The 20,298-nt window shown below is 42.8% G+C and overlaps 1 protein-coding gene across 11 annotated transcripts in view; it reads left to right on the forward strand.

Annotated features, from left to right (window-relative positions):
• Positions 1 to 20,298, forward strand: part of VPS39 (VPS39 subunit of HOPS complex) — a 47,023-nt gene that overhangs the window by 12,699 nt on the left and 14,026 nt on the right. For 6 of the 11 annotated variants that reach the window (XR_015134900.1, XR_015134897.1, XR_015134901.1 and 3 more), the window contains exons 3-11: positions 3,727 to 3,759; positions 4,243 to 4,307; positions 4,599 to 4,641; positions 6,034 to 6,128; positions 7,086 to 7,184; positions 7,775 to 7,867; positions 10,272 to 10,455; positions 15,706 to 15,826; positions 15,939 to 16,059. Coding sequence is in view for 5 of the 11 variants with exons in the window: in XM_086321720.1 (XP_086177846.1) it covers positions 3,727 to 3,759; positions 4,243 to 4,307; positions 4,599 to 4,641; positions 6,034 to 6,128; positions 7,086 to 7,184; positions 7,775 to 7,867; positions 10,272 to 10,455; positions 15,706 to 15,826; positions 15,939 to 16,059 (854 nt within the window). In the remaining 6 variants the exon portion in view is untranslated. Of the gene's footprint in view, positions 1 to 171; positions 257 to 3,726; positions 3,760 to 4,242; positions 4,308 to 4,598; positions 4,642 to 6,033; positions 6,129 to 7,085; positions 7,185 to 7,774; positions 7,868 to 10,271; positions 10,456 to 15,705; positions 15,827 to 15,938; positions 16,060 to 20,298 lie in introns of those variants that run through there. The other 5 variants (XR_015134902.1, XR_015134899.1, XM_086321721.1 and 2 more) reach the window with 2 other exon arrangements.

Consider the following 20,298-nt stretch of genomic DNA (forward strand, 5'->3'; position numbering starts at 1 on the left):
TCAGCCACTGCAGCCTCAAACTGTGCACCCTGAGGGGATTCAGAAGGGAGGAAAACAGTATATGTGTTTGCGTGCTCAATCGCTTCAGTTGTGTCATTTCTGACTCTTTGCAACCCCTTGGACTGTAGCCTGCCAGGCTCCTCTGTCTATGGGATTCTCCATGCAAGAATACTGGAGTGGGTTGCCATGCCCTCCTCCAGGGTATCTTCCAAAGCCAGGGATCGACCCACGTCTCCTATGTCTCCTGCATCGGCAGGTGAGTTCTTTACCACTAGCACCACTTGGGAAGCCTGAAAAACAGTATACTGGCCCTAAATGGTTAAGGTGTGTATCAGAGGAATGATTTCAGTGAGTCCAGACACTTGGAGAAGGCGATGGCTCCCCGCTCCAGTACTCTTGCCTGAAAAATCCCATGGATGGAGGAGCCTGGTAGGCTGCAGTCCTTGGGGTTGCTAAGAGTCAGACATGACTGAGCGACTTCACTTTCACTTTTCACTTTCATGCATCATTGGAGAAAGAAATGGCAACCCACTCCAGTGTTCTTGCCTGGAGAATCCCAGACACGGGGGAGCCTGGCAGGCTGCCGTCTGTGGGGTCTCACAGAGTCGGACACGACTGTAGCGACTTAGCAGCAGACTCCTGTATCTTCCCATACATAGAAAAGCACTAAATTTGAGAAGTCTGGTTTTCTTAAATAGCAGTTCTTTTGATGTTTGACCACCTGGTTTGGTTTTGTTTTCGGTCTGAACGCCTATATATCCTGGCTCTTCCTGAGGTCCTGAGCAAGTGTACAGAATAAAATATAATTCTCAACTTTTAGGTTGTGCATTTTTTTTCAGTCGACAGTTTCCAGACCCCAGGAGGTTTCCCACAATCCTTTCAGAGGATCCACAATGTCAAAACTTAAGTTCACACCGTAACACTAAAGCATTATCATTTTTTCATTGACGTTTATTGACATTTGCACTGATGGTCTAAAAGTACTGGCAGCTAAAACTGCTGCCCCTTAAAACAAGTTCATGACAGTGTGTCAAAAAAACTGGGGCACCACACTGACCTAGCAGTTGTATTTCTCCCCCGTGTATGCTCACAGTGGTTTTTTTTCTTTTGCCAGTTTCACCCCTGGTGACTCAGACGGTTAAGAATCTGCCTGCAATGTGGGAGACCTGGGTTTGATCCCTGGGTTGGGACGATCCCCTGCAGGAGGGCATGGCAACCCACTCCAGTACTGATGAGGGCATGGCAACCCACTCCAGTACTGAGGAGGGCATGGCAACCCACTCTAGTATTCTTGCCTGGAGAATCCCCATGGACAGAGGAGCCTGGCGGGTTGCAGTCCATGGGGTTGCAAAGAGTCGAACAGGACTGAGTGACTAAGCATACATGTTCTGTGAGGGGCAGTAAAAAGTATTAGTTTTATTATATCTTGCCGTTGAGAACACCTCTTCAATAATCTCTGTGGTATAATGGGAAGTACAAGTAAGCACTTCTGCTGCATGCAAGGTATGCAGCCCAGTGACCATCTCATGGAAGAGTTCTCATGTGATTGTTGGGAGTAATGAGCTGAGCTGACCGTCTATTTAATGGAGCATCAGAATGACTAACAGATAGATTGTGGTTTTTCAGAGCATTTGGGTGTTTGGTAGATGTTTTCTCAAAAATGGAACAGTCTCTCACTTCAAAGAAAACAACTGGCAGTAGTGTTACTGATCATAAAGTTAGAGCTTTCAAGAGAAAATCAGAATTGTGGAAAAATTGTATCCAACCCCATGAACTTGACAGCTTCTCAGTACTGAAAGCTTTTTCTGATGAGACGGGCACTGAGCATGATTTTTTTTTTTTCTCAATCTTGTAACAAAATGTGTCAACATTTGGAAAATCTGCATAACTATGTGAACCAATATTTTCTAAACAAAGCATGAATAAAAGAGCCATTCAAAATGTAAGATACACCAATGGACTGTAACAGAAAAGTTCATTAATATGTTTCAGATTCCAGATTGCAAGAATCTCCATTTGTCAAGTTTTGGTCTGGCATCAAAGATCCACAATTATCTGAAAAAGCTATTAAAAAGCTATTCCTCCCTTTTTCAACTACATGTCCACATGAGGACAGATGTTTGTCATATACCTCAACCATACAGTGTAGCAAAACAGATTAAATGCAGAAACAAATGTGAGAGCCAGCTATCTTATGTTAGTGGAGTGAAAGTCACTCAGTTGTGTCCAACTCTTTGTGACTCCATGGACTATACAGTCGATGGAATTCTGAGGCCAGAATACTGGAGTGGGTAGCTTTTCCCTTCTCCAGGGGATCTTCCCAACCCAGGGATCGAACCCAGGTCTCCCACATTGCAGGTGGATTCTTTACCAGCTGAGCCACCAGGGAAGCCCAAGAATACTGGAGTGGGTAGCCTATCCCTACTCCAGCAGATCTTCCCAACCCAGGAATTGAACCAGGGTCTCCTGCCAGACCTTAAAGAGATTTACAAAAGTGTAAAACAATACTTTTCTTTTAAATTTGGAAAAATAGTTATTCATAAAAATATATTATTTATGCTAATATGTAATGAACTTATTACTGTTATAAGTCAGTTAATGCATGTTTTTGAGGGGCTTCCCTCAGTGTTTCAGTGGTAAAGAATCCACCTGCCAGTGCAGGAGACACAAATTCAATCCCTGATCTGGGAAGATCCCACATGCTGGGGAGCAACTAAGCCCTTGCAACACAACTATTGAGCCTGTGCTCTAGAGCCTGGAAATTTCGACTACTGAAGCCCACCTACCTGGAGCCTGTGCTCAGCAAGAAGAGAAGCCACCACAATGAGAAGCCAGCACAGCACAACTAGAGAATAGCCCCTACCCACCGCAACTAGAGAAAAACCTGTGCAGCTACAAAGACGCAGGATAGCACCCCTCCCCACCAAAATACATGTTTTAAAATTTCTCAGTTTTAATTTCTGATATGGTGAACACTGAAAGCTGTAATCCATGTAGAAGTTTGATCCTCAGTAATTTTTAAGATGAATGGGTCCTGAGATCAAAAAGTGTGAGACTCTCTGTCCTAGATAATTCTGCCTAGAAAGAGAATTGTTAGAGGTAATAATGTCCTTTTCAAATACAGAACTCTCTATCAAGCAGTAATGGCTGATTTTTTTTCCCTTGTGAAATGTAATGACGTAATACAGAGTAGGTTTCTGAATCGCCCACAACTTCAGGGCCCCGTCTTCATCTCCTCTTCTCAGGGACATGTGGAGGAAGTAAGAGCAGCTTTGGTGGCATGGGCCTTTGTGGCTGCTCAGAGAATCTCCACTGACTTGACTTGCACAGTCAGCAATGTACATAGTCTCTCCTCTAGCTGGGAGGCAGGTGGCAGGGTGCAGGCTTTACTCAGGCTCCACGGAAAGTCAGCCCTGAGTTTGCCTCTGGGCTGTCTCTCCCCGGCTGCTCTCTAACTGCTTGACCTGTCAGGTCTCTCAGAGATGAAATTGGAATAATCCTCCTTCTTGGGGTGGTCGTGAGGTCACAGAGAATACACATAAATTTTAAAATCCAGAGCCTGGCACTTAGTTGTTGCATAGTTAATCATAGCTGCTATTATCGCTGTGATAGTTATTCCTTTTGACCCTTTGGTGGTTTTTGACGCTAAATATTTTGGTCACCCCAGCAAGATGGGCTTCACTTGTTTTTAAGGCCTGTAACTTTCCCCCCCTTTTTTTGCAACAGTGTCAGCACGTGTAGCATCACCCAAGAGTGGCAGTAAGTGTAGAAGCATTAAATTGCTTTAGCTCCGGGGATGGTATTTGCTCTGTCCTGTGATGCAGGACATATGGTAGCTGCTGGGAGTTAGTTAGATCTAAGAACGCTTTGGGCTGGGATTCATTGCTTGGGCTCCCATATTTGACTGTTACTTTTTACACTCTTTTGATGAAATACTTTGCCAAGGTACTATTATGTGGGATAAAATCCTCATAAGTACCTTGCAGCTTCAGTAAACTGTGGTGTGGTCCTTTCTGCTAATGCCAGGAAGAGGTGCATGAAACCCTTTGTTCTAAAATTGGAGCTAAAAGCAACTTACTATCCTCAGTAAAGACAACTGTCTCTTTTAGATCTCCAACTTCTGTTCTTCCAGGAATTTTTTTTTTTTTTTTTTAATGATTCATGTAGGAGAGCAGCATGGAGCAGCATTTTTTTGTCATGGTTCTTTTTATAGGTATTCCTGTGTTTGTTTCTTTTCCATAGGTTGCAACAGGTTTGAAGTGACATTAGAGAAATCCAATAAGAACTTCTCCAAAAAGATTCAGCAGGTAAGTCATGATATTGACGTCTAAGAGATATGATCAAAGCTAGAACTTTGGTAAAATTATTTACTCGTCTTTGAATCCTCTGCTGTCTGTTCTCCTGTTTCTGCAGGGATATCTGTCCATCCATCACATACCTGAAATCCTCTTTCATGAGCAGAAATTGTGATTGCATATAAGTCAGATCCTTGCCATTGATGTTGGCTTTTTAGTCCCTTTTTAGTTTTAGTTAAAATGAACATTCGCTGAACCTTGTCAGAAATGTTTAACTGAATCTAACGATTTGCTCTTTTCCAGATCCATGTGGTCTCCCAGTTTAAGATTCTGGTCAGCTTGTTAGGTAAGAAAAGGGGTTGCATTTGTATTTCATATATCAAGAAACAGAAACTGTGCTGATTAACCTTTTCATGGTTAATTTGATAGTTGTTATTTAACAGTGAAACTGACACATTCCTCACCAGATACAGCAGGGTACACAGGTGGTAAAGGTACATCCTCCATATCTTGAGCTCTGTTCTCCAAGAAGTGTCATTTCATTCATTCAATATATATTGTGCCTTACTCTAGACATGGGAGATAAATTTAATGAGACACGGTTTCCATCTTTAAAACTTAGGTTCTGATTCTGAGACCAAAATGACAGAAAGTACTCATATTACAGTGTGGTAAGTTACAGTCGAGCTTCCCCAGTGGCTTAGCAGAGGAATCTATCTGCAATGCAGGAGATCCAGGTTTGATCCCTGGATTGGGAAGATCCCCTGGAGGAGGGCATGGCAACCCACTCAAGTATTCTTGCCTGGAGAATCCCATGGACAGAGGAGTCTGGCACGCTACAGTCCATAGGGTTGCACAGAGTCGGACATGACTAAGCAACTGAGCATGCAGGCACACAAGCCCCAGTGAAAATTTATAAAAAGTACAGGGTCTTAATAACAGGAGGGGCAGCAGTGTCTAGTGGGTGATTAGAATTTTTAGCAGGAAGACAGAGGTCAGCAGAGCATTAAAGGCAGAGGAGACAGCTTCAGCAAAGGCCCTGAGATGTGGCCAAACTTCAGGTATATGGTGGAGAGTGGCTAGAGACAGGTGAGAGATCAGGGCCAGACTATTAAAGGCCTTGTTTGAAAAGCCACAGTTTCATGGGAGGTGGCCAGTAAGGCCTTTTCTTGACAAGCAGAAGAAACTTGCCTCATGCTGTTTGTTCAGCCCAGGGCCTGAATAGTAGAATCCTTTTAAACTTAGTTTCTAGTCAAGAGAGAAACATTTAAAGTACCTAAAACTAGCTAGAAGGCCCAAGTGAAATTATTATGCTTGCTTTGCTAGGAAAAAAAATTCTCGCCATGTATTTTTACAGAATCCATAGGGTGTTTCCTTTCTCTTATTGGAGCCTCCTAACGTGAGTAGTTTTAAAAGGAATTTTTTGTACAAATATTACATCCGGAGTTTCCAGATTTGAGAAAGACCAAGTGTAAGAGTGCTGTTTGGAAATTAAAGAGCTCTTTTACTCAAGCTAGCCCAAATTGAAAGAAACAAAATATCCAAGTTTAGAAGACTAAGTGACCTCTTACCTGTTTTTTTTACCTGTTCATGGACCAGAATAAGTCATGTTAGTGAAACTGAAGATAATGTCTTGAACCAACATTTGCCATTTAGTTCTTTTTTTTTTTGTCTTGAAGTTGGCTATCCTAGAGAATTGTGATAATTTATAGTGGTGTTTTTATCTCCTACCAAACAGAAAATAATATTTACGTCCATGACCTGTTGACATTTCAACAAATCACTACGGTTTCCAAGGCAAAGGGAGCATCATTGTTCACATGTGACCTTCAGGTAAGTGCAAGGAAGATAAAATTTGACTTTGTGCTTTGATCAATACAGTCTTTCCTCACCATCCCTCCCAGCAGATGGGAAGAATGTAATATTGATATCCAAACTCAGCAGAGGTTCCAAAGAGACTATTTGATTTTGGATCATATTAGAGAAACCTCCCCCTTAGTATGTGACCTGATGCTAGAATATTCGCATTCCCTGGTTGTGTGCTAATTAGCAACGGACCGCTGTATTTCAGGAGGCAGCTAGCCAAAGCCGAAAACACTTGCCATGGACAAACCATTAGTGAGGAATCAGGACTGTGACAGTACATGAACATAGCTCTGTGGCATTAATTGACTCATGTTTTAAATGTATCATTGTAGTCTTCGTCATTAGGGAGTTTTCGCTGTTTAGAAAAGACATTTCTCCCGATTTTTGCCAGCTCATCATTCTTAGCTTCTTCACAATCTGCCTCACCCCTCTAACTCAGCTTTGATCACTTATTAGCAATTATGGTCTACACTGACACTGCACGGTTTGTTTTATGTAGGCATTTTCTATCCCCCCCACCCCAGCTCCTTTAAAGGATTGAAAACGGGCCTGCCGTCACTGCCACAGGCTGATCCCTGCCCCTGCGGGTATTGACAGCCATGAGCAAGAAACATTTAAGGAAAAAAGGAGGAAGCAGTTGTGTAGATTTTCTTCTCTAAACCACTTCTGTCTGTGAGGTTTGCTGGGGCCGGTGTCTCTCACTAGCAGCTCATGAGGAGGACACGCTCCTCAGCACGCTGGGTGTGAGTCCATCTTGAGAGAATGGTGTGCGCTGTGCTCAGCTTCTCTGGCAGCGTGAGTTTGTATGACAGGAATGTTCAGATGAGTAGCCATTTCAAGGTAGAAAATCTCTGAATCAGTCGCCCCCGCGTTCTGGAGTCATCAGTGTACGCATCCTCATTTGCTCTGGGTATCTCTTCCCAGCACGCAGAGACTGGGGAGGAGGTGTTGCGGATGTGTGTTGCCGTGAAAAAGAAGCTGCAGCTCTATTTCTGGAAAGACAGGGAATTTCATGAGTTGCAGGTAAAGTCCACGGTTACCTGGTCTGCGGGTTGGGTTGGAGCTGCTGCTAAGTTGACCCACAGCTTGAAAGATTGGCTGTTCAGTTCCTTTGAAGCCCAGGAACCCAGTGTTCTCCCCAGATGAATGCTCCGCTCTGAATACCTAAGAGTTACTCGTGCACATTTGTCAGTCTCCTGGTCTTCAGAGGCAAGGGAAGCACAGCCCTACATCTCTACAGATTGATTTATATCAAAATGGGTTTTCACCTTTTTTAATTTTAATTAGAGGCTAATTACAATATTGTATTGGTTTTGCCATACATCAACATGAATCTGCCACAGGTGTACACATGTTCCCCATCCTGAACCCCCCTCCCACCTCCCTCCCCATACCATCCTCTGGGTCATCCCAGTGCACCAGCCTTCTTAAATGCACCTTGTCCATTTCATCATATTTTATTATGGGTGCTTTCCTGGTCTTGTGCTAACAGAATTGTATTCAGAGGAGGGTGAGGGTGATTTTGCAGAATGGGAGTAGAATAACAGGAAGGTCACCTGTTTTTTTTTCCCCTTTAACATCTTTCCAGTTGAACACTTGCTCTTCTTCTCCAGGGGGACTTTAGTGTACCGGATGTGCCCAAGTCCATGGCATGGTGCGAAAATTCTATCTGTGTGGGCTTCAAGAGAGACTACTACCTAATAAGGGTAAACCTTACCATTTTGCAAATATCGTCAGTTTACTTTGGGGAAGTTGACTGTGAATTTACCTGGGGGAGATGATTATATGCTTCTGAACTGCAGGTAGAGAGACTGTGTTAGGTAGAGTTTTGCTGTAACAGGGTTTATGTTTGTATGTTTGATTCTTTTCCACGCTCTAAATGTCTTTTGCAAATAAGATGTCTGTGTATCTTAAGCCAGACAGCATCAACTCTCAATTCTCTACATAGTGAATTATCCACATGCTGTATCTAGATAATTAGGACTGCTTGGCTCTGTCCAGTAGCATTAGCATGGGCTGCTGTCTTGAGGCTTCCGTGTTAGGAATTATATACTAATTTTAGTTTTTTAAAAATTTTGGCTGCATTGCCTGGTTTGCAGGATCTCAGTTCCCCAACCAGTGATTGAACCCAAACCACAGCAGAGAAAGCACTGAATCCTAACAACTAGACCACCAGGAAACGCCCTGATTTTAATAGTAACTTAAGTATTTTTGAGACTTTGAGTTTCTTGCCTTCCCAAATCTTATAGTATATTTGTTGTAAAAATTGTTTTCATTTTTTTTTTTTTAAATTTCGGAATCCTTTTGTTTTTATTATAGAAAATAAGAAAATAGATAAGGACAGTAAAGGAAGTGTAAGTCATCTATAATTCTCCCACTCACTGTTAACCTTTTAGTAATGGGCATCTTCCATGTTTACAAAAAATATCATTTTATACACATTGTTTTGTAACCTGCTTTTTCTCTTAACCTATGTGGTAAATATCCACAACACTGGTTTTTTTCCCTCCAGTGTGCATATGTATGTAGACCAGGTTGGTATACTGTTCATTTTATAGAATAATATAAATTCCTTATCTTCATACCCCTCTCGTAATCTAGACTTGGCAATCAATCCTAGATTCTCCCCACCTCCTACTTCCCTACTTCGGCTGTGTTCGCTCTTCATTGTTTATCTAGTGAATGTATTCATTCCATATTTATGTTCTTGGGCTGGCCTCATTTTATCAGCATCAGAACTGCAAGCTCCTAGGTAGTTACTGGGCTTCTCTGGTGGCTCAGATGGTAAAGAATCTGCCTGCAATACAGGATATGTGGATTCTATCCCTTGGTTGGGAAGATCCCCTGGAGAAGGGAATGACCACCTACTCCAGTATTCTTGCCTGGGAAATCCCATGGACAGAGGAGCCTGTCAGACTATAGTCCACGGGGTTGCAAGAGTCAGATATGACAGTGACTAAACCGCCACCACCAGGTGAGTTAGTGCTTTGTAACTCAGTATATAGCACCTGGGCAGACAGGCTCCGGAGAGGAGTCTGTGCGGGCTGGGGGACCGGAGCCGAAGTTGGAGGAGGGCTCTCATTCCTCTGACTGCCTTAGGTGTGCTGTCTCCTTCTTGAGAGTAGAGTGTTTTGAGGGTGAGGAATCTTGCTTTAGGACCAGTTTATTCAAAACTACTTCCTTTATTTACATACAGTAACATTCTTTTGGATATGTGGTTCTGAGTTTTGGCAGATGCCTAGTGTTGTGTAACTACCACCACAATCAAGGTTCAGAAGTGGGGACTTCCCTGGTGGCCCAGTGGTTAGGGCTTCACGCTTCCACTGCAGGGGGTTCAGGTTCAATCCCTGATCGAGGGAGTGACTAAGATCCTGCATACCTTGAAGCCAAAAAAAATATTCAGAACAGTTCCATCACCCCAAGAAATTTCCTCATGCTTTCCCTCTGACATCAGCCTTCCTCTCACACCCCCACCTCTAGTCACCACTGATCTATTCTTCTCTTATAGTTTGCCTTTTCCAGAATGTCTTATAAATAGTATCATACAGTATGTAGCCTTTTGAGCCTGGCTTCTTTCACTTAGCATAATGCGGTTGACATCCATCTGTGTTGTGTGTGGGTCAGTATATTCTTATGACTTCCATTGCATGGAAGGACAAAGTTGTTTACAATTTTTAGCCATTATAAACAAAGCCACTATAAACATTTGCACACAGATTTTTATGTAAACATGGGTTTTTCAGTTCTCCTGAGCAAATGCCTAGGAATGGGATTGTCGGGTCTCATGGTAAGTGTATATTTAATTTTATAAGAAGCCAACAGCCGAAGCTACTATACCGTTTTGTGTTCTCACCAGCATCGTATGAGAGTTCCAGTTACTTTAGCACTTGACACTGTTAGCTGCCTAGCTAGATGCTTGTCTCCATGTTAGAGAAAAAAAGAACTGGTTCAAAAATTGTCATAACAGACTATAATATTTCTTTATGCCAAATAAGGACTATTATTGGCCTCTGTAGGTTTGGGGTTTTAACTTGATTTTTCTAGGCCGTCCCTCCTTGTTCATACCTCTGGCTGGAGAATGCTGGGTGACTCACTTGTGTCTTCCTGTAGGTGGATGGAAAGGGGGCCAACAAAGAGCTCTTCCCAACAGGAAAACAGCTGGAACCCTTAGTTGCACCTCTGGCGGATGGAAAAGTAGCTGTGGGTCAGGATGATCTCACTGTGGTGCTCAATGAGGAGGGGATCTGCACGCAGAAGTGTGCCCTGAACTGGACAGACATCCCAGTGGCCATGGGTAAGACCTGCATGGCCGCTGTTTCCCACTTTGGGCTGGGGCCATGCCACTTTCGCAGACTGGGGCTCCACTCAGAGTTTTAGCAGACTGGTTTCCAGCGTCACTTGCTCTCAGTTCCCCTTCTTGTAAGTAGAAAAGGGTTTCTGGGTTATTAAAAATGGGATATTCTGGGGACTTCCATGCTTCTGCTGCAGGGGACACAGGTTTGATCTCCAGTCGGAGAACTAAGGCCCCACATGCTACACGGTGTGGCCCCCCCACAAAAAAAGGAGACTGTTGTGGCTTTTGTAGGAAGCTGGGTTTTGCCAACTTCTGACTAAAGGGGGGAAAATGTAGACAGAATTGCACATTTTAGGAAGTGATTGTCCACTGCTATTTTTATCTTTTACTTCCTTTTCTTTTACATTCATTAAAAAAATTTTTTATTTATTTTTTATTTTTGGTCGTGCTGGGACTTCTCTGCTATGCAGGCTTTTTTTTCTTTCTCTAGTTGCAGCAAGCAGGAGCTATTCTCTAGTTGTGCGTGGACTTCTCATTTCCATGGCTTCTCTTGTTGCAGAGCAGGGTCTCTAGGTCCAGAGGCTTCAGTAGTTGTGGTTCCCAGGCTCTAGAGCACAGGGTCAGTAGCTGTAACATACAGGTGTATTTGCTTCACAGCATGTCGGATCTTCCTGGACCAGGGATTGAACCCGTGTCTCTTGCATTGGCAAGCAGATTCTTTACCACTGAGCCCCCAGGGAACCCTGCCTTCTTTTTTAATGGTTTTATTTTGTCTGCTGCCAAATAGACTAAGCTTGTAAACTATTGGAAATTATTTAGTCCTATGGTATGTATAACAGCATTAAAAGGTTTTTGATGTGGTGGTTATTGCTGCTTTTGTTTTTGTAGCTTAGAGGCTACAGATTGTATTCAAAGTATGTCTGCCCCACACATCAGGTGTTTCTGCTCCTACGCCTGCCTCAGGCTCCCAGCACTATGCAGTGATACTGCCTGGAAGCCCATGACCGCGCTCGCAGCAATTCATTTTTAGTTGGGAGAGTGAATATTAAATATTTTAGTTACTGCTGTGGAGGGGCATACCAGCCTGCTGTCTTTAAGGGCCCTCGCTCGTGAGGCCAGGATTACATCTTGGGAAAAGAGACAAAATGAGACGCTGCTTCGGGTATGAAATCGGATGAGTTGAGGTTTGGTAGTTGAGAAAGGGGAAGTTCACTGTTCAATTAGTCAGTAAGAATTTTTGTTAAAATTGGACTAGACTAGGCAGGGAGTTTAAGATCTAGCTTGAAGGAAAATTTCTTTCATTTTAAGCAGGAAAAAATGAGCATAAATGCAGAAGACATGCTGGTTTGTGAGCAGGCATCCAGAAACTGACCTGATGGAACAGGTGGGGTAGATTATGGAGGGATGAGGAGGGGGCCAGTTGTTAGGGGTCCACGCGCAGGTCCAAGAGGCCAGTAGATTTCTAAATGGTAGAATTCATAAAAGCGTCAGCGGTTATTCTGGTGCTGACTAGAGATGAACAGACCAGAAGGAAGATAAAGCAAAAGGTCAGTATTTTATGGAACTCACTGAAAGGACTGATGCTGAAGCTTCAACACTTTGGCCACCTGATGCAAGGAGCCAACTCATTTGAAAAGACCCTGATGCTAGTAAAGATCAAGGGCAAGAAGAGAAGGGGAAGACAGAGGATGAGATGGTTGGAGAGCGTCACTGACGCAATGGACATAAGTTAGAGCAAACTCTGGGATAGGTGACAGACAAGAAAGCCTGGCACGCTGTAGTTCATGGAATCACAAAGAGTCAGACACGACTGTGACTGAACAACAAAAAGGTTATGTATATTCACAAGTTTAGGGGCTTAACATGAGCAGGGAGGACACATTCTTCCTAGGTAGGGTGAGAGAATACCCTTCAACAGGAAGAAGACTTAGCTTTCTGAATAGAGTACATATTTTTTTGTTTCTTTTTAATTTTTGTATTGATTTGTGCCATAACAAGGCAAATCAGCCTTAATTATACATATATTCCCTCCCTCTCTTCCCCCCATCCCTTCCCTCCAGGTCATCACAGAGTGCCAGACTGGGTTCCCTGTGCTTCACAGCAGCTTCTCACCGGCTATCATCCATCTTATACCTGATAGTATATATATGTTGATGTACATATTTCTCCGTTCATCCTGAATGGAGTCCATTTTAACTTGGATTGTATTTCTGCTCTCCTCTTCACTGCTGTACCCTGGCTCCAGTCATTCTTTTTTATTGTACTATCTTATTAATTAATTTTAATTTTTATTGGCATGTAGTTGCTGTACAGTGTTGTGTTAGTTTCTGTTGTACAGTAAAGGGAATCAGCCATGGTGGTGGTTTAGTCGCTGTCGTGTCCGACTCTTGCAACCCCCTGGACTGTAGCCTGCCAGGTTCCTCTGTTCATGAGATTCTCCAGGCAAGAAGCAAGAGTACTGGAGTGGGTTGCCGTTTCCTTCTCCAGAGGATCTTCCCAACCCTGGAATCGAACCCAGGTCTCCTGCATTGCAGGCAGATTCTTTCCCAACTCGAATCACATATGTAGACATACATCCCCTGCTTTTTGGATTTCATTCCTAATTGCTCCAGTCATTTGGAAAAGACTCCCCATTCCTGTGCTTTCGTCTGGTTGTTGCCTCTTCCTTTCTTTGCCCAGCAGCATCCTGCTCATATGACAAGTCCCCTGCTCAGTGACACTTCCTCTCAGAGGTCTTCTCCTACCCGCAGGCGGAATTAGTCACTTCCCCCTGGGCGCTCCTACCATCCCTTCGGGTTTCTCTGTCATGCGAGCTGCATGTCCCACTGGATGCAATGAGTTGTCTGTCTCCTCTGTTCCTGTGGGAGCTCTGTGAGCTCTGTGCTCATGTCTTGGTTCCCTATGAGCAGTGCCTGAAACATCCTAGCCTCTTAGTAAGTGGTTGCTGTCAGAAGAGTCACTGTTGTTGTCCGCCCTTCATCATGTGCCTTCTGGATGCCAACCAGTCTGCCCTGTTTGACGACTCAGATTCAAACCATCTCTGAATGAATGACATAATGTGACAACCAAAAGGGTTTCTATAATAGATTGCTTCTTTTGTTAAATTAGACCCCATTAAAGTAGGCCAGATTTTAAAAGGACAGAAGTTTTACATAGTTACATAAATTAACATGAAAAAAAATTATAATAGCTTTTTAAAATTTTTTATTTATTTTTTATTTGAAGGATAATTGCTGAAAATTATAATAGCTTTTTAAGATGAGGCCAGCATTAAAAAAGGAAAATATGTTATTTAATTCTGTTTTTTGGTGAGATGAAAGATATCAACATAATAACTAGCATTTCAACTGATGAAGGAATTACTAAGGCCTCAGTTTCCTCATTTCTGAGTTCCTTTCTGGTTTTGAACTTTTATTGTACTATTCATTTAGAGTATGAATAGCATGTATAATATGAAAGGCCTTTTATCTGAAAGTAAATGACAAGAAAATAAATTTATAGCAAGTTAATCACACCAAGAAGCTATTCTTATAGATATATTCTTTGAAGTTAAATTTTTATATAATAATTATGCCATCTAGTTCAGTTCAGTTCAGTTGCTCAGTCGTGACCGACTCTTTGTGACCCCATGAATCGAAGCACGCCAGGCCTCCCTATCCATCACCAACTCCCGGAGTTCACTCAGACTCATGTCCATCGAGTCAGAGATGCCATCCAGCCATCTCATCCTCTGTCGTCCCCTTCTTCTCCTGCCCCCATTCCCTCCCAGCATCAGAGTCTTTTCCAATGAGTCAACTCTTCGCATGAGGTGGCCAAAGTACTGGAGTTTCAGCTTTAGCATCATTCCTTCCAAAGAAATCCCAGGGCTGATCTCCTTCAGAATGGACTGGTTGGATCTCCTTGCAGTCCAAGGGATTCTCAAGAGTCTTCTCCAACACCACAGTTCAAAAGTATCACTTCTTCAGTGCTCAGCCTTCTTCACAGTCCAACTCTCACATCTATATGTGACCACAGAAAAAACCATAGCCTTGACTAAACGAACCTTTGTTGGCAAAGTAATGTCTCTGCTTTTGAATATGCTATCTAGGTTGGTCATAACTTTCCTTCCAAGGACTAAGCATCTTTTAATTTCATGGCTGCAGTCACCATCTGCAGTGATTTTGGAGCCCAACTAGAGGTTCATTTTTTTTTTTTTTACTAATTTAAAATTATTTTTAATTGTAGCTAAAAAAAGCACATAGCATAAAATCTGTCACTATAACCATTTTTAAGTGCACAGTTCAGTAGAATTATGTATATTTATATTGTCGTGCTGAGCTTCCCTGATGACTCAGAGGGTAAAGCATCTGCTTGCAATGTGGAAGACCTGGGTTCAAGCCCTGGGTCGGGAAGATCCCCTGGAGAAGGAAATGGCAACCCACTCCAGTACTCTTGCCTGGAAAATGGACAGAGAAGCCTGGTAGGCTACAGTCCATGGGGTCACAAAGAGTTGGACACGACTGAGCGACTTCACTTTACTTTACTTTACATTGTCGTGCAGATTTCAAAGCCTTTCCTCTTGTGAAACTAAAACTATACCTATTAAACATCAACTCATTTCCTCTCCCCCTGCCCTGGCACCATACTACTTTCTGTTCCTATGAATTTGACACACTCATTACCTCCTGTAAGAAAATGGTTATACTGAGAATGCCATCCAGCTGCCTTCTCTGTGATCCATTGAGCATCACGTGGAGTTTTGCATCTTTTCAATGTGATGATCTCAAGCAGAGATAGCATAGACCAGAAATGTGGACTTTTCTCTTTAGAATAATTTTCAGGAAAAAATTAAAAGAAGTTGCCCTCCTCTTGCCTTTCCTAAGAGGATGAAAAGAAGTTATGTCACCTTGTTCTCCAACTGACTCGTTAGGGGAGCTGCCACTGGCCTTGGTTTGGCCTGGCTTCGTGACTGATGAGAAAGGAGCCGCTGACTTTCACCCAGTCCTCTCAGGAAAACGGTAGAAATGGAGTCCGGTCACTCTGAGCAAAGCTAAGATGCATCCTTTTTGTGCAGGAGATTTCTCTTAGCGTCACTGAGACAAGCAGTTTTTTTTGTTTTTTTTTTTGTATATCACAGTACAGGATCCTGGCTTGGTATTTGACTAGTGGACCACTTGGAGATCCAAGTGCAGCTTAGAAATGAGAAGCTGAAACGTCTATAATCTAAAGCCTTAGAGAGAACCTCAACTCAACATGTTCTCTCTCGCGCAGAGCACCAGCCTCCCTACATCATTGCAGTGTTGCCTCGATATGTGGAAATCCGGACATTTGAGCCGAGGCTTCTGGTCCAGAGCATTGAACTGCAAAGACCCCGTTTCATTACTTCGGGCGGGTAAGGAATTCCTTTCTTTACTGTAGTTGCCATCTTGTTCCAAAATTTTAAAGTCATCTGGGTCATCATAAAACTGGCCCTCTCTTGCTAATCCTCTTACCCCTGTCTCCAGATCAAACATTATCTATGTGGCCAGTAATCACTTTGTCTGGAGACTCATTCCAGTCCCCATGGCGACCCAAATCCAACAGCTTCTCCAGGACAAGCAGTTTGAATTGGCTCTGCAGCTCGCAGTAAGTCTTGTTTCTGAGATTTGGGTGTGAGTTTGCCTTCCTCATCACTCTTCAAGGCAGGTGATTTTGGTTTAGATGTTCATGTTTTGCTTGGACTGGTGGAATAAGCACAGAACTGAAAGTCAGAGGGCTTGGATTCAGGATCAGACCCTGCCATAAAAGTATCTATGTTATGTAACTCTAAGTAATCTCACTGTCTCTATCAAATGTAGAATGAATGCCAATTATACTAATAGTATTTCATAGAATTAATAGGACAGTGAAATAATTGAATAGATATGGTATGGCCTTGAAAAATTAAAGACAGACAGCAAAATAACAATCATAACTGTCAAGGTTACAGTTTGGTTGAATGCAACAGCTCCAAAGCCTTCCAGAGTCCCTTTCACAAGTAGGCTCCTGGGCTTGGATAAGCAGGCCTTCCTTAGGGACTCTGAACCCACCTCAGGTTGCTGCCTGCGGCAGGGCCCCAGTCTTCAGGCTGTCACTCCGCTTGAATGTTCACATGGGATGCTACTCACGCTCTTGGCTGAGTAGTGACCGTGCTCTTGTTTCAGTGGTGCTCTTATTGCCAACATGCTTCTTGAAGATTGACTTTCAAGTCTTGCCTTATTCTTTAAAACATCCCTAGTGGTGATTATTGTCATCTCGAAAGAGTGGATTTGAATTTATTGAAACAACTGAAAGTCATCTTGAGCCTCACTTAGGCATTAATACCAGACAGTGCTAATTTACTAAGAGAAGCAATTGTTATGAAGGTAATAGTAGGAAAACTCAGTTTTTAGAGTATCTTATAAATTATTTCTGAAAGGGAAACAGTGATCATAAATTTTGGAATACAATGATTATAATCATATGTGGTGGATACTTTTGAAGAGGAACTTTTATTTTGGGTGTATAAGTTCTAGACTGAAAACAAAAATCCAGTCTTAATTACTTAGACACATTTACTGTCCCATAGATTGTTTCTTTCTTGCGCCATTTAATTTTAGCATCTTACTGTTTTTTTCCCCACTCATTTATTGCCCTAAATTATTTTTCATTTTTAAAATAATGAATACCCATAAACCCACCACCTAACCCCCCCCCCAAAATAACTTCTGTAACCGGTACATCCCTCCCCATCCCATCCCTCTGGCTGTGCTCCAGACACAGCCATTATCCTAACTTTTGTGTTTTTTTGTTGTTCTATCGCTAAGTCATGTCCGACTCTTTGAGACCTCATGAACTGCAGCACACCAGGCTTCCCTGTCCTTCACCATCTCCCTGAGTTGGCTCAGATTCATGTCCATTGAGTCAATGATGCCATCCAACCATCTCATCCTGTCGTCCCCTTCTCCTCCTGCCCTCAGTCTTTCCCAGCATCAGGGTCTTTTCCAATGAGTTGGCTCTTCACATCAGGTTGCCAGAGTATTGGAGCTTCAGCTTCAACACCAGTCCTTCCAATGAATATTCAGGGTTGGTTTCCTTTAGGATTGACTGATCTCCTTGCTGTCCAAGGAACCTTCAAGAATCTTCTCCAGCACCATAGTTCGAAAGCATCAATTCTTGGGTGCTCAACCTTCTTTATGGTCCAACTCTCACACCCATACATGACTAATGGAGAAGGGAATAGCAAACTGCTTCAGTATTCTTGCCTTGAAAACCCCATGAACAGTATGAAAAGGCAAAAAGATATGACACTGAAAGATGAACCCCCCAGGTCAGTAGATGTCCAATATACTACTGAGGAAGAGCAGAGAAATTGCTCCAGAAAGAATGAAGAGGCTGAGCCAAATCGGAAATGATGCCCAGTTGTGGTTATATCTCTTGGTGAAAGTTAAGTCCAGTCCTGTAAAGAACAGTATTGCATAGGAACCTGGAATGTTAGGTCCATAAATCAAAGTAAATTAGATGTGGTCAAACAGGAAATGGCAATAGTGAACATCAACATTTTAGGAATCAGTGAACTAAAATGGACAGGAATGTTAGTTGCTCAGTTGTGTCCAACAACGGGAATGGGTGAATTTAATTCAGATGACCACTATACTACTGTGGGCAAGAATCCCTTAGAAGGAATGGAGTAGCCCTCATAGTCAACAAAAGAATCTGAAATACAGTACTTGATTGCAGTCCCAAAAATGACAGAATGATCTCGGTTCGTTTCCAAAGCAAACCATTCAGCATCACAGTAATCCAAGTCTGTGCCCCAACCACTGATGCCAAAGAAGATGAAATTGAACGGTTCTGTGAAGACCTATAAGACCTCCTAGAATTAATATCAAAAAGGATGTCCTTTTCATCATAGGGGACTGGAATGCAAAGGTAGGAAGTCAAGAGATACCTGGAGTAACAGACCAGTTTGGCCTTGGAGTATAAAGTGAAGCAGGGCAAAGGCTAACAGTTTTGCCAAGAGAATGCAAAATGGTCATATGAAACATCCTCTTTCAACAACACAAGCGACAGCTCTACACATGGACATCAGCAGATGGTCCATACCAAAATCAGATTGATTATATTCTTTGCCGCCAAAGATGGAGAAGCTCCATACAGTCAGCAAAAACAAGACCTGGGGCTGACTGTGGCTCAGATCATCAGCTCCTTATTGCAAAATTCAGGCTCAAATTGAAGAAAGTAGGGAAAACCACTAGGCCATTTAGGTATGACCTAAATCAAATTCCTTATGATTATACAGTGGAGGTGATGACTGGAGTTAAGGGACTAGATCTGGTAGATAAGAGTGCCTGAAGAACTATGGACGGGGATTCATAACATTGTACAGGAGGTGGTAACCAAAACCATTCCCAAGAAAAAGAAATGCAAGAAGGCGAAGTGGTTGTCTCAGGAAGCCTTACGAGTAGCTGAGAAGAGAAGAGAAGCAAAGGCAAAGGAGAAAGGGAAAGGTATACCCAACAGAATGCAGAGATCCAGAGAATAGCAAGGAGAGAGAAGAAAGTCTTCTTAAGTGAACCTTTGTGTTTATCATGCCCTTAAATTTTTTTTGATAGTATTTTACAAATATTTGTGTGCTTGAGTATGTGTCTAGTTTTTGAGCTTTATGAAAAGGGTATTATGTAGCACATGGCTTTTTTAGCATCCGTTTTTCTTAACAGGAATGTCTTCTCAGTGTTCTTTCTGCTGCTGGTTGTCTGTTTCATCTTCGGATGAAACAGAGAAGAAGAAAGTGGGTTTCCTTTTTTCCCTTCTCTTCTCTAGGCCTGTACTTACTAGGTGTTCTGCTCTATGACAGAAGAAGGTTGCTTGATGTCATCTTGGCTCTTGAGGAACCTGTCTTTCATTTAAATTAATCAGAGGACATACACGAAACTTTCAGAGGGCAGTTACATACTGAACTTTGCTATTAGGCCAGAAAAAGAATCCTAAGGTTGGACTCTTTAAAGATAGGTCAGACCAGGAGCTTGAAACAGGGAGAGTTACAGAGCCTGGGGAAGTTAGAAGTGAAAACAAGTGTGGAAACGAGTATTTCCAGGACACTTGGAGCCCATTCTGACTGGCACGGGAATAACCTAGGTAAGGAGACTGTGCCAGGCTTTGAGAGCCTTTAAAGCACCAAACAGAAGAGCTTAGCCCAAGCACAGCCACGTGCCGATGATGGCCTGGATTAGGGTGACAGCAACAGAAGAGGAAAAGAAAGGAAGGGAAAACGTGGAGAGACATTTTGAAGGAAGAAGTTAAATGTGGTAAAGATTGGCTAAGAAGGATAGAAGAGGCTAAGAAGGATAGAAGAGGGGGAAGGTTAAAGGAAGAAACAGAGATATTTGGCTTATACTGTGAACAGGACTGTGAACATCATGCCAGCTATGGTCAACATCTTCTGTCCTGTGAGCACGCCATGCTCTCTGTCATTTTAGGGTCTTGCACATGTGCTGTCCTCTTGGCCTCAGATGCCCTCCCCTCCCCATCTGTCACCTGCCACCCTCACCTGGCCAGCTCCAGCTCGTCCTTTGTGTCTCAGCTTACATTCCTCCTGGGAACCTTCCTGAACCCACTGTTCACACTGGGCTGACCTGAACACCCCGCCCACGTGGTTCTATCGTCACTCACTCTGCTTTGTTTCAGTTTTTCTTCTCTAAACCCTAAATTTCATTCAGATTTCACTAAGTTTTCCCATTAATTGTCCCCTTTTCTGTTCCAGGTTCAAATCCAGAAATCACAGGGATTTAGGTGTCACACATTCTTAGTGTCCTCTGACCTGTGGAAATTTCTTAGTTTTCCCTTGTTTTTCATGATCCTGACAGT

This window comes from Bos grunniens, chromosome 10, assembly GCF_055505025.1.
Source record: "Bos grunniens cultivar Pamir isolate PY7600 chromosome 10, Bosgru_T2T1.0, whole genome shotgun sequence".
Classification (NCBI taxonomy): domain Eukaryota; kingdom Metazoa; phylum Chordata; class Mammalia; order Artiodactyla; family Bovidae; genus Bos; species Bos grunniens.